General features: G+C 35.2%; 1 protein-coding gene and 2 pseudogenes across 1 annotated transcript; 2 read left to right on the top strand and 1 right to left on the bottom strand.

Moving 5' to 3' along the window:
- Positions 1-1,890: 1,890 nt before the first annotated feature.
- LOC135322959 (olfactory receptor 4A47-like) lies at positions 1,891-2,805 on the bottom strand. Its single transcript, XM_064494222.1, has one exon. It carries the CDS (start codon positions 2,803-2,805, stop codon positions 1,891-1,893), a length of 915 nt encoding a protein of 304 aa, XP_064350292.1.
- A 5,810-nt stretch (positions 2,806-8,615) lies between these two features.
- Positions 8,616-9,538, top strand: LOC135322998 (olfactory receptor 4A47-like; annotated as a pseudogene).
- A 4,167-nt stretch (positions 9,539-13,705) lies between these two features.
- Positions 13,706-14,874, top strand: LOC116155211 (olfactory receptor 4A47-like; annotated as a pseudogene).
- The last annotated feature ends 436 nt before the right edge of the window (positions 14,875-15,310 follow it).

Raw genomic sequence — 15,310 nt, forward strand, 5'->3', positions numbered from 1 at the left:
GTAGTATTTTGTGCATTGTATTGTATTTGTGAAGACTTTGAGATAATATAAGAACTTTCTCTGTAGTAGGGATAATATCAGAATATGAGGTTTTTTCATACAGTGTCATTTACTGGTGAAACACACCCATTGCTCTAAAGACTTGGCCCATCATGAATCCAGACTAAATAATGGAGGCAGAATAATAAAGTTTTTTTGTAATAGGGAAGAACAAATCTGACTCCATGCTAGATTTGTTCCTTTTGCTTTAACCTTTTACTCTGTATCCTGTGCCTAGTCATGCTGGTTCTGCATGTTTTGTAGATGAATGTTGCCTACAGCCTGAAATATACAAGATAGTGTATTCTCAAGACTCTGACATTTAAGCATGTAACACTTTTCCAGTCACATATAGATAATCTGTTGCAGAATAGAGAATAACATTTGTCTCATTGGAGGTTTACAGAGACATCATAACTGATCTACCTGGACAGCTTCAAGAACAAAGTATTTCAACACCAAGAAGTCTGTAACACTCAGCCACGCCCTCTCCCCTTTATCCCCTTCTTAGTATAAAAGGAGCCTGAATTGTGATTTCGGTAAGATGATTCTCTAAGACTTTAGTTCTTCATCTACTCAGCCTGCTGGATTTCCAAAAACAATTGTTATCCTGGTGCCAACACCAGGCCTCCCAATTTACTGGCCTGTCATGTGGTGAGCAGAACAAGTTGGGACTGGGTGACATGTTGACCACATATTTCTGATGATTTAGAGGCAGGTAATATTTTGCTTCAAGCTTCATTCACAGATGGAGAGGATTTTATGAATGATGTCTATCAAAGAAAACAATATATTCTGGCCTCTTTATTACCTAGGAAATTGTATTTCATTAGCATGAGAGATAAGAAGGGCATATATTGTTACCATCTTTCTTAAAAATGATATCACCCAAAATGTCTGGTGTCAGGTTCTAAAATGCATGTTTTAAGCTCATGGATTATGGTGAATGCTAAATTTACACAAAAAGGAAGACCTGGATCTCTACAGAGTTTATGAAACATACAAGCAAAAAAGGAGATGGTGATATTGAAAAATAACAGAGGTATGATCAGATATTTTAAACTATTTGGGAAGGTTAATGAATCATATCTATGAAAATATGGCTCCAAACAAAGCTGCTCCACTTGAGGAGATAATATGATTACCTAATTAGGAAAAGAAGTAAAAGTTGGTTATTTTTCTGCATATAAATCTTGGTAATTCACATTATTTCTATAAACTTAGCTTCCTTATGATTTCTATTACAACACTGAAACTATACTCTTTGATGTTAATATTCTAAGCAATACAAGCTAATTAATTGATTTAAAGTATCTTGCAGATACATGCTTTCAATATTAACATGGGCTGTCTTTGTGTGGGGAGGAGTGAATGAAATGTTTATGTCATATCTCTTCTATTATTTTTTTAAAACTGTAATGCATCATTAATTCTGAGAAAGATTACATCATTTAACAGAGAAACAGGAGAAAATCTTCCCCTAACTAAAATAAATTTGTGATATAAATTGTAGGTTAACTCATCTATAGAACATAAATCTATATTCACAAGAGAGATACTTTACATCCAAAAATTGTACATATTTCCCTAAGAAATGGTGATAATCTTAAAAATGTATTTCAAATTATATATATATACACACACATACACATATATATATTTGAACTAGAAAATTCTGAAAATCTTAAAAGTATATTTAGATCATTGGAAGTATTCATGTAATAAATGTTTTTTAACATGTCCAAGTTATTAAACCTGAGGAAACACCTACTACAGGTAAATAGTCACACATGGCTTTCCTGAAAATAGCAATTTGTCATTGAAAATAAGTGATAACATTTACCTCCTGTCTCATTTCCTTTTTCTGGTCCAGAGCTTTTTCATGGCATGTTTTATCTCTCCATTTCTCAGAGTATAGATTAGAGGGTTCAACATAGGGGTGATAATGGTGTAAAACACAGTCAAGGACTTATCGATGGGTAAGGTAGAAGGAGGTCTCACATACATAAAGATACAGGGGACAAAGAAGAGGACCACCACAGTAATGTGAGAGCCACAGGTGGACAAGGCTTTGCACCTCCCTTCCTGACTAAGATTCTTCAGAGAGTGCAGGATGACCCCATAGGAGATGAGTAAGGGCATAAAGATGACCATACACATTGCCCCATCACTGGCAACCACAGTGAGGCCAATAATGTAGGTGTCAGAGCAGGCAAGTTTTAACAAGGGGTACATGTCACAGCCAAAGTGGTCAATGACACTGGGACCACAGAAGGGAAGGTTATAAACAAACAGAGGATGAGCTACAGCATGTAAAAACCCACCAACACAGGTCAACAGCGGCAGCCGTACACACACTTGCTTATTCATGATTGCTGAATAATGCAAAGGTTTGCAGATGGCCACGTAGCGGTCATAAGCCATGGCCACCAGGAGACAAATCTCAGCACCACCAAATAAGTGCCCTGTAAAAAGCTGGATCATGCAATCTTGGAATGAAATAGTTTTGTTCTCACAGAGTAAATCTACAATCATACTTGGGGTGACTGTAGCAGAATAAAGAGCATCCACAAATGATAAGTAGCCAAGAAAGAAGTACCTAGGGGAACCCAGGGTTGGACTGACCACCACAGTCACAACAATGAGTAGGTTGCCCACCATTGTCACAATGTACATAAGCAGGAACACAACAAATATTTTCTGACCCTGGGGGCTCCAAGTGAGCCCCGAGAGGACAAATTCAGTCACATTCCTCCTTTGTTCCATAGAGTCTTCTGTATGTTTTATTTCAGTGTTCAGGGCAAAAAATTCTGTTAATATAATTGTTTCTAGGGGCTTCCTGAAGTCTTAGATATTTTGTTTATTCAATCAAGGAATAGACAGTATGGTTTATTATGTTCCAGTACTTTCAGTGATTATAGTAAAGGCTGATTAAAACATTGTCCCTAACCTCAAAAAGCTTTTAGTCTAATGGAGCAGCAAGTAATTAAGAGATATATGTGGGACAAGAACAAATTATTATGTAAATGAGTTGGCACAATTAGCTTTCCATCTGGAAGCTAATTAAATTGTATATATAGGTAATATGTTATACAAAAATAAAAATTGATTGAAGTTCTAATAAAAAAGAAAAGAAAGATTTACTTTATTTTAATTTCCAGCATTAAGGAAGTGAACTTTTCTAACCTAGGGTTTGAAGAAACTTCTTAACCAATCATTTAAATCCCAAAGAGATATATTTAACAATTTCAGAAAAGTTTTTAAGGTCTTAGGAAAAGATACTACAATGTAAATAGACAAAGGCAGTTTGGAGAAAGATTCACATTGTACAGGATCTACACAGAGTTAATGTCTAAAATAGACAAAAATGTCAAAACAACTTATGCATAAAATAAAAATAAAATATAAAATAAATAAAAATACAAACAAACAGTTAAAGGAAGAATACATCTAAATGGCCCACAAACATGTTAGTTCACTGAGGCTGGGAACAGAAAAGTGGGAACTGAAATAATGGCTTACTTACTACAGTATTACTTTGTATCCTTGAAAGCCACTCAAGGTCTACAGATGCTACATCATCTTTTAATTTTTAACAGATTAACAAACAATGTTTAGAAAACATATTGATTGAGACTATCATCATATTTATAAATATCTCCTTATGAAAATATCCCAAATTAGTTACACTTGAAATTAGTTTCTAAGGCTACTTTATGTTAAAGAAGGTCTCTTTCTGTTAGAGAGGGTAATATGAAAATATTCAGGAAGAGTATTATAGAATAGAATCAATCTCCATACACTTTAGTGATCATAAAGGATTAATAACATGGCTGATTATGAAAATCACAAAGGAGAATCTTTAAAAGACCGAACTCTCATACCACCATTGTACTCCGGCAAAATGTAAAGCTTAGTTCAGAATCTTGTGTATAAACACCCTCCCTGGATTACCTACACAAGGAGACAGCCATTCAATCCACATTCTGGATTCTCTGCTTTCTCTTTTGTCCTTCACCCACTGATGTCATCTCTCAGAACACAGAAAGCAAGATACATATACCATCACTGGACCTTGAACTGTTTCCATGTGACCAACCCATTCCGTGCTGGCAGGAAATCTATCTCATCTCAGTCATTCGGAAAAATATTCCTTTTCAGATAATTGGGATTTTCAAAATGAGTATCAATGGCCCATTACAAAAGAACTCTGAATCTTGAGTCTGAACACAGAACTGAAATAGTCATTGTTGGCAGGATTTGTCCGAATCACCAACTAATGTTAATTCAACATTTTGGTTGGTGACAAAACTGTAAATTGTGTCATGAATTGTTTACATAGAAACAATTTTATTGGTGACTTATACCAATAAAAGTGAAATAGTGAAACAGCATTTGCAGTCTTTTTAGTCTCAATCAGTTATACTGTCCTGCCTTGACACAGCATTGCTGAACTTTGGGTTTCCTGAAAGATGGAGAATGATTATGTATACATACTTATATTATGTTTGGAGTCAATCATTTCCGTTCATGAATGCCTTTCCTGCAGGAAAGAACAAAGGTCCGTAAACCCTTTATCTACATTTGAACTCGTGAACATGTTATGGAGTCATTCACCTGGTGCATCTCCAAGGGTGATTCTTGTCTAATTAAATTCATTGGGACCTTAATCATAATTTTGATGGTAGACTCTTTGTTCTCCAGGGATGCCACCAGGATAATCACCACATAGAACAGGACTTACAGGACAATGCTCCCTAAGGAAAAGCATAAAAAGATAAACAAACAATCAAACAAAAACAAACTTGAGGTCGTGTCACCAAAAGGGAAGAGTCCAGTCTAGGCAGCAATGGAATATGTAAAAATCTGTTTAAATCATGACCTTCAAAATAGGAACATCTGTTTAAGCTTTGTATTTGAAGATGACATCTGAACTCACTTCCAAAATATTATGAGTGCTAATTTCAGAACAAGACACTTAAAACTCATTTCAAATGCAGATACATTTTATCACATAGTTGGTCACATATTTTCAGACAGGCAAGTTGATAGAATCTATGTTAGTGTGGAAATGGGGAAAGAAAAATTTTGTGGGGCTATTCTACTCATCTCCAAGTGCTCATGGGGCATTCACCAACGGAGACTATTCACTAGGCCATGACACAATCATAATACCTTTCAAAGAACTTAAATCATATAGTGTGTGTATGTGTATATATATACACATATATGTATACATATATATACACATATATATATTTTACAATAATGTAATTCAATTAGAAATCAATAACTAAAATATATGATTTTTCAATTAATTACAAAGTAAGCATTAGAAATCTAAATTAACTGTGAACATTCTGAAAGGCATATTTTCAACACAAGGATAATGATACAAATTTCTCTAAAAGGTACATGAAAGGTACTTATGAAGTATATGTATAGGTATAAAAGGCTATATATGATGTAGTTTATTATATATAAATCCACTGGGAGTAGCTAAAGGAGTGCTTAGAGAGGAATGTATACCTTAAATGCAAGTGTTGGAAATCAAGAAATGTTACAAGAAATGAACTGAGCTTCTGTCCCAAGAAGCTAGAAAAAGATAAGAAAAATGAAACCCAGAGGACATTGTAGAAAGGAAATAGCAAATAGAAGACAGAAATCATAAATAGAAATTAAGCGAAAATAGAGAAAATATTTAAAACCAGGAATTTGTTTCTTTGAAAATTTGATATAATTGATAAGATCCTAGAAAACAGATTAAGAAAAAAATAAGAAAAAAGAACAATTTATTAGAATTAATGGTGAAGGGAGGGTCATCACTGCAGATACTGCAGATCTTAAAAAGAATAAAATGATATGATGAACAAATTTATGATGGTGTACTCACCAACTAAGGGAAAATGGACCACTGCTATAAACAGACAAGTTTCTAAACACACAAGGAAAAATAATTAAAAGCTAGAATAACTTAATACCTAAATAAATGAATTCTTTAGAATCCTATCATTCCCAAAACAAAATTTCATTTCCACATAGTTTGAATCAATGAATTCTATAGACCCACTAATAAAGAAATAGCACCAGTCTACATAAATACTTTCACAGATGGGAGGAATTAATACAATTCCTAATGCATTTTATGCACCCAGCAAAACCCTTATACTAGAATGAACAAAGTATGGCAAAGAAAAGAATTAGATTAATACTTCACATTAACAAAGACACAAAACCCTGAACACAGTATTTAGTATTTAGTTTCATTCTATTGGATGCTTTTTTTTAAATTTTTTTTTTCCCTTGCTTATGTGGTTTCTGAGGAGGCCTTGAGATGCACTCAGTCCAGGGGTAATTATGTCCCACGACTGATGCTAAATCTTCCTAAGTGTTCAACTCAGTGCCCTGGCCTGTGGCCCTAAGAGCTTTTCCAGCTGGTAAGAATGTGCATTATTCTGGGTCCAGTGTGAGGACCAAGCACTGTTCTCAGTAGTCCATCTGGTTAAAACTTTCCCCAGCCTCAGGGAGTTTCTTGAAATGCATGCGCTGGTCAGTACTCTAATGCTTAGCTGAAAGGGATCCCCTTTAGTTCTCCAGAACTCTCTCTGTCAGCGTCAGTCTCTCTCACTCTATTTCTATGGACAAAAACTACTTGCATTATTGTCAGTTTTCTACAACTTCAAGCAGCTTAAAGTCAGTAAAAGGTATAAATCCCATAGACTCATGACTCCAAAGGAATGCTATAGATAACACACAGTGTTTTTCTGTGAGTGTGTTGCATTTCTGCCTTTTGCAATATTTTCTCCAAACAAAATTTCATTTATTTATCATCTATACATCAAAGGAATTACAGATGCGTCATGAACAAAATAAATGTACATAACGAGAAAACTATTTTCATATTTACATTTTTACAAAGGAATAACCACAAAATTTCAGCATCCACTGGAGTTTTAACAAGAAATAGCATACTCAAAAATGAGAGATTAAAATGAGTTGATTATATTTACTTGTCAAGGTATGGGTTGAGTTGAGGGAAACTAACAGGGAATGATAAAGACCCCAGGGTTAGTAACAGTAGGAAGACATGAACACAATAGGGCTTCAGAGATAGATCACAGGAACCCAGAAGGTCCATCCAAGGGAGCCCTTCCTCAGTGGAAGGCACCCAGCTATTGACTAACCACTACAGGGAACCAGAACAATAAATACAATGACATGCCTCTTTTCTTCTCACCTTCCCTGAAATATTCAGCTCATACTACCCCTTGGCCAGAAGGAAAGGGCACTGGTTAAAGTAGATCAGGAATGAGTGCTGCTCATGATGGAGAGAGTGAGAGCTCTCAATGGGTGAAAGAAAGATCATTTTTAACATTCTAACTGTTTATTCAGTTATTTTATTTGTTTGTTTTTGGGGGAGGTAAGAGAGTAAATGCTATGTTTTAGAGTTAGCTTGAAAAAAAGAAAAAAAAAACAGAGGGAATTGAACATCTTCCAACTTGTTTATTCACTTAATTTTATTGAACAGCAGTGTGAGTCAGACACTGAACCAAGTGCTGGGGAGACAGGCCTATATTCCTCAGACTTATTTAAGTGGCTTTTAAATGGAAGGGGTGGGTGAATTAGACTCAATTTATGTATCAACTGTGTGCAGAACCAGAGTCAATAGTTGTACAAACATTTTAGTAGTTAAGGAAGAGTTTTTAGCATTTCTTATTGGCTGAGAAGCAGTCAGATTAATTATATTGTGAGCTCCCTGTGCCTAAAGGTCCTCCAGCAAAGGCCCAGGGACAAGCTGTCAGAAGGCACTGAAGAAGGATTTAAGCTTCTTTGTAAGAAGCTGAATTAAACAGCCTCAGTTGTTCACTCTTTTTTTGTCATGTTGCTTATCCTCTAGCACACTTTGGAAAAAATAGTTTATATTATCAAGGAGCTTTGGATTACTTGAAAACCCAATATATTAAGTTTTAGTCACGTTGCTACTGAAAATATTGTCTTTACACGTTAATGCCCCAACTCTGCATTCATGACCAGCATTGAAGTGAAAGAAGACAGGATGAATATGACTGAATTCATTCTAATGGGAATTAGCGGAATCCTCAGATACAGAAAATCCTTTTTTTGTTGTTATCACCTAATTGTCATTGTTATGGGCAACCTGCTCACTGAGGTTGCTATAATCTGTGCCCAACTTTGGACCCTCTTATGTATTTCATCCTGACTTTCTTGTCTTTGATAGATGCATGCTATTCCTCTTTCATAATCCCTAAAGCATTAGGTAATTTGCTCTCTGATTCAAAAGCTGTCTCCTCAGTGGCTATATGACACAGCTCTTTACTCAACATTTCATGGGAGCTTCAGAGATCATCCTCCTTGTGGTCATGGCCTATGACCCTATGTGACCATCTGTAGACCCCTGCACTATAACACATTGGGCACAAATAGATACTTCATACACATTGCTTTAATTGAATGGATAAATGAAAGATAAAACTTGTAATGCATTTAAAAGTTTTCTGCCTTGATTTGTAGATAAAATGCTTCTAATTTGTGAAGTCAGCTCCTGTACAGACTAGATGGAAGCAAGGAACAATGTAACTTATTTCATCCTCTTGTGCCTCACACACAGTCTCAAGGAGCAGAGTCCTTTTTGCTATTTTCTTGCTCTTCTGCATTTTGACATTATGGGCAACGTGCTCATTGTCATGACAATAACTGTCAGTAAGACCCTGAACTCACCAATGTACATTTTTCTTGTGAGCTTATCATTTATGGACATGGCTTATTCCTCTTCTATTTCCTCCAGATTGCTTTCAGACTTGTTCTTTGGGGAAAACACCATATACTTTGAAGATTACAAATCTCAGCTGTTTAAAGAGCATATTTTTGGTGGATCAGAGATTGTTATTCTATTGGTGATGGCTTATGTCTGCTATGTGGCCATCTGTAAACCCTTGCATTATTTGGTTATCATGAGGCAAAAGGTGTGTGTTGTGCTGCCAGTGGTGTCCTGGGTGGAGGTTTTCTGCACTCAGTAATTGAACTTGGCACTATTTATTGGCTACCGTTCTGTGGTCACAATGTCATTGATCACTTTAAATGTGACATGTACCCCTTATTGAAACTCATCTGCACTGACACCTATGGCATTGGCATCTTAGTGGTGGCCAATGGAGGACTGATCTGCACTATTGTGTTTCTGCTCTTACTCATCTCCTATGGAGTCATCTTGCACTCTCAAAAGAACCTGAGTCAGGAAGGGAGGTGGAAAGCCCTCCAGACCTGTGGTTCCCACATCACTGTGGTTGTCTGCTGCTTTGTTCCCTGTATTTTCATATATGTGAGACCTGCTAAGACTTTCCCCATTGATAAATCATTAAGCATGTTTTTAACAGTCATCACCTCTATGCTGAACCATTTAATCAATAGTCTATGAAATTCTGAGATGACTAATGCTATGAAGAAGCTCTGGAGGGAAAAAAGGCAGATCAAGTATTGAATAAGGGAATTATCCATCACAAAGAAACTAATTTAGCATTAGGGCCAATCTCCTTGGAAGGTAAAAGTCTTCGTAAATCTAATGCAAATTTTCTTTTTCTCTAAAGGATTTCTGATAATTAAATTAAAGATTGAATTATATGTTCAAAAACAATGATGGTTTCCATGTTAGAATGTACATCCTATAGTATCTGGTTGATTACTGCACCTAGCGGGGTGGAGAGGGGTGGAATGCATTAAATAGGGAATCAATAAATAATATGTAATGAATTAGTCAATGATATTTTTATAGAGTTACACTAATTTTAATGAATTTCTGCATTTAGTTTTATTACATTCTCATTCTTAGTTTCATTTTTGTCAGAATCTTGTGTTTAATCATCATTCTATTTATTATATTAGTTAAAATATTTAATGCTGTATGGACTATTGTCTTTACTTCATTTGCCTTACTTGTGAAATTTTAATGTAATATTTTAGTTTTAAAATAAAATTTGGATGATAGACGATAATAAATATTAAAAATAGAATCCATGGAAATGAAAGAATGTAGAATAAAACCTCCTCCACATCCCAAACAATTGTCTCTCAGTCTTCCAGGTGCAGTCACTCTGTTCTGAGACTTGACTCATAACGTTTGCAAATACCAGCATGTTGTCACACATGCATGTGTTTATGTCTGTGTTGCGAGTTTGCATTGCACCACTTAGCCTTCTGAAGGCTATTACATACGAATCTATATAGAAGTGATTAATTCTCAGTTTCCTCACACTTGCACTTTGTTACACAGAGACACTAAACTGGACGCACCTGTGATCGGGAGGAACTGCTATGACTTCACAGTGGGTCTGCTTCTCTTACTTTCACCTTTGTGCCCTATTGCTTTTGCTCCAAGTTAATCACCAAAGGGAGGCCACCTGTAGCTTAAAGTATACATAATGAATGGCCCCTCTCTGAGAACCGGTCTCCCGTGCCTTAGCATTAACCTAAAATAGCTCTGTTGAGCTCAAGGAAACATCCCGACCAGGCCCACCTGTGACTGACCACAGGACATTCACACACACACACCCTCTGGAGTCTGGCCAGAACCAGCAAATATTTGCAACACCTTTCACTTTTTATATTTTACTGTCTCACTTACCCTTTCTGTTCTGTAAGGAAACTAGCATCCAAACCCAGGCAAGATGGTTCTTTGGGACACTAGTCCACCCTATCTTTGGTCTGCTGGCTCCCCAGATAAAGTCACTATTCCTTGCCCTAACAACTTGTGTCTCAGTGTGTTGGCCTGTTGTGTGGTGAGCAGTATAAACTTAGATTCAGTAATAAAAACTCATTTTTGTTATTATCTTAACTAGCTATTCACTTTAAGGAACTCATTTTCACAGTTTTGCTTTATTGGTGGGGATTTTACATTATTACAAATTTCATGTACATTTTTGAGCATTGGGTGACCAGTTCAAGTATGGTATAATGTTAAAGAGCATAGTCTTTTTGAGGAAGATTCTTCTGAGATCAAATCTTAACTTTCCCATTTTAATGTAAACTTTGGCAAAACACAACTTCCTCAAGTTTTGTTAAATGGGAAATGGTGGAGATATTTTCTAGATCAAATAAAAGAATCTATATAAACTCTTAGATAACTAAATGCTCAGAAATATTAATTATTGTGAACACTTTATTATTAGAGTCTTTTAAATTGTAATAGAACTCCTTAACTCACATAGAGTATTAAGTTAATATACATGTTAGTTTTATAAGTATATTTATAAATCAATATGTTAATTAAATAATAATTAATCTATCTCTAGGAAGCCTCATACATAATTTCTCTGTGTCTGCAGAGAGGAACATGATGAAAGCTGGCTGACCTTGTAAGCATTCTTAGTGCTGGAATGGTCCTCTAACCTCCTAATATATTAAATCATCTCCTTTTTTGTTGTCTGACTCTATTATAAGAATATAAGATCCATGTTGGAAGAAACTTTCATCTGATTTTTTTTCCCTTCTTTTAATGATTGCTGTCTCCTCAAATACAACACAGTTCCTTGTAACACATAGTTGTCTTCAGCATTAAAATAAATAATAATTAGACACAGTATTAGATATCATATCTGAAATGGTGATAACATTTTCATGAATTTAATAAATGTCAAGTCAGCACAAATCGAATATTAAATAAAAAGGATGATAAGCTTGCTATGGCAAGTGGGGAAACACTTGAGGAATCAATCATCCCTGAAACAAGATGATTTGGCTGTTATTTTATTCTTGATTCGCAATAGTTTGAAAGCAGTTATAAAGCTGTTTTTCTTTTTTCTTTTTTTTTATGTGACATCTTTTTTACCCTAATTCTGCGATGAGGTTTGGTAGCCTCTTTACATACTGATGAATTTTTAAAATGTAGTGGAAAATCCCAGTGAATTTAATTAAGTGACAATCAGTTTTGGAAACTTTCCAATTCTAAGGCTTAACAACAAATGAGTTTAGAAGGAATAAAATGTCCAGTGATCTAGCCCCGAGTGGGAACAGAGATACTATCATTTAAGAACTGATATAATTTTTCAGGAGATCTTTTTTAGGCTTCAAGCAAATCACAACAAAAAGAAAGAAACAGAATGCATCTCAAACTCTCAAATCAACTAGTCTGGCCACACTAACAAGATAGATGAGAAGGATTAAAAAATTAAATGATATTTTTCTATTTTGAAGTTTAGGAAATGAAGTTACTTGAGATATATTTCCCTCAGAAAATGGCTGGTTACAATCTTCCTATGTAAATATAGGATTTGCTGACCTTTTTGATACATTATCCAAACATGATAAACCTTTGTTTTTTGTAGTCACCATGGTATTTCTTTTAAAGAATCTGCAGTGAAAATAAAATATCTTCTGAATATTCAGGAGACTCCATACAATAAATAAACATAGCAGAATGAAATAGGATATATCCTCAAGTAATAATGCAGTCTCTTGACCTCTGCTGTCAAATCAGATGAAAACAGAATTCCAGGTTATGAGTAATTTAAAAAGTCATCCTTTAGACTATGGAACAAGCCTCCACAAGGTGAGAATAATAGTACATAGTGGGAACCAGGATTCACAATTGTGTGACTTCATTATGTAAGAAATAAATCATTTTGAGATAAATTGAACCTAGGTTCCAATTCTAGTTTTATCATGTAAAAATGTGTGACCTTGGGGAAATTAATGAGATGGTCTGAGCCTCATTTTTTTCAGCTATAAAAAGGTGAATACAGTTCTTATGACTCAACGTTAAATGTGACACAAAATTCTGAGTACATGACTGGAATCCACTAGAAGTGTTTAGAGCAGTTGGGTGATACAATCAGAACAAAATTTAAGGAGCAAACTTTGGACTACCTAAGGAGAACAGATTCATAGAGGCCAGAATAAAAGTGGAGAGACTTGGCAAGAGGTGATTACAATGGGCAAAAAAAGAAGTGGGGGGAGGTAGGAAATGACCCAATTTGTGATGTATTTTGAAAGTAGGGACAACAGGAAGTATTCAAAGTATTAATAATTAATAAGAAAGCAACAAAGAATCAAACGATACTGTGAGAACTTTTTATCTGAACAATTACTTTGAAGGTGGTACCATTTCATGAGGTGGGAAACACATTGGTTATTGTGGACATTTTAAATGATGTTTTATATATATTAAATTGATACCCAGCTGGAGATGACCAAAATTGCACATGCTGCTTATACATGTAGAGACAGAGGCTGGTGGTACAAAACTGGACGGCTTCAGCAATGAATCATCAGGAAAAGGGGGAATGTCCACCTAAGACAGTAAGAAAGAAGTTTGGGTAGTTCTGAGACAGTTCAGGGCACTGGCCATCTATTCATATTTTGATCTACCTACACTGGGATGTGTAAATTAGCTTATGTGGGTGTCAAGTATTACATTTTGGGGACTTACAAATGGTATACCTTCATGGAATTTCCTTCCCATCTTTTCTTGTCCTTTCACTTTCTCTTAGAAGCTTAGCTAAGGAATTACATTTTTAGAGAAGCCTTCTTTAACTTTAGTTTGACTAATACATTCCTACTCTTTGACTCTTAGCTTTCTGTAAATATTAATGATGCTATTCATTATGTGGATCTGAAGCTGTTTGATTCCTGATAATATATCATATCACAGAGAGGGAACTATGCCTTATCCAACTTGGTAATCACAATATCTATGATACATTGGGCACAAATAAATACTTCATACATACTGTTTTAACGGAATGGATAAATAAAATATAAAACTGCAATGAATACATTTAAAAGTTATCTGCCTTGTTTTGTAGGTAAAATGCTTCTGATATGTGAAATCACCTCCTGTACAGACTAGATGGAACCAAGGAACAATGTAACTTATTTCATCCTCCTGGGCCTCACACAGGATCCAAAGGAGCAGAAAGTCCTTTTTGTTATGTTCTTGCTCTTCTACATTTTGACCTTGTTGTGCAAACTGCTCATTATTGTAACTATAACTGTCAGTACGACCCTGAAGTCACCAATGTACTTTTTTCTTGCTAGCCTATCATTTATGGATGCCACTTATTCATCTTCTTTTACCCCCAGATTGATTTCAGACTTATTATTTGGGGGAAAATACCATATCCTCTGAATCTTGCATGACTCAGCTGTTTACAGAGCACATTTTTGGTGGGTCAGAGTTCTTCTTTCTGTTGGTGATGGCCTATGACCACTTTGTGGCCATCTGTAAACACTTGCATTATTTGGTTATCATGAGGCAAAGGGTGTGTGTTGTGCTGGTGATGGTGTCTTGGGTTGGAGGTTTTCTGCACTCAGTTATTCAAGTTAGCACTATTTATAGGCTCCCATTCTGCAGCCCCAATGTCATTGATCACTTTATCTGTGATGTGTACCACTTATTGAAACTTGTCTGCACTGACATATATGTCATTGGCCTCTTGTAGTGGCTAGTGGAGGACTGATCTGCACTATTGTATTTCTGCTCTTACTCATCTCCTATGGAGTAATCTTGCAATCTCTAAAGAACCTGAGTCAGGAAGGGAGGTGGAAAGTCCTCCAGACCTTTGGTTCCCACATGACTGTGGTTATCTGCTTTTTTGTTCCCTGTATTTTCATATAGGCAAGACCTGCTAAGACCTTCCCCTTTGACAAATCATTAAACATGTCTTATACAGTCATAACCCCCATGCTGAATCCATTAACCTACAGTCCAAGAAATTCAGAGATGACTAATGCTATGAAGAAGCTCTGGAGGAAAAAAGGCAGATCAAGTATTAAATAATTGCTTTATTCATCATAAAGGAAGTAATTTAGCATTAGGGCTGATCTCCCAGGATGTAAAAGTCTTCATTAATCTGCATGAAACTTTCTTTTTCCCTGAAGGATTAATGGTAATTATAATTCAAATTGAACTGTATGTTTGTGCTATTAATAAAAATTCCTTGCTAGAATATAAACTATATGATGTCTGGTTTGTCACTTTGCCTAAAATGTTGGAATGCGTTTCAAGTAAGGAGCCAATAAGTAATATATAATTTATTAGTCAATAAAATTTTTATTGAGTTACAGTGATTTTTAATTTCTGCATTTTATTTTAGTAGTTTCTCATTCTTAGCTTTATTTTCAGTTGATTATCTTTTTTCTCTTTTTGTACTAATCAAAATATTTAATTTTGCACCGACTCATTTATTCAATTTCATTTTCCTTACATAAGAAATTTTTAGTGTAATATTTTAATTTTTAAAATAAGTTCATAAGTGTG

Source organism: Camelus dromedarius, chromosome 15 (genome assembly GCF_036321535.1).
Source record: "Camelus dromedarius isolate mCamDro1 chromosome 15, mCamDro1.pat, whole genome shotgun sequence".
NCBI classification, from domain to species: domain Eukaryota; kingdom Metazoa; phylum Chordata; class Mammalia; order Artiodactyla; family Camelidae; genus Camelus; species Camelus dromedarius.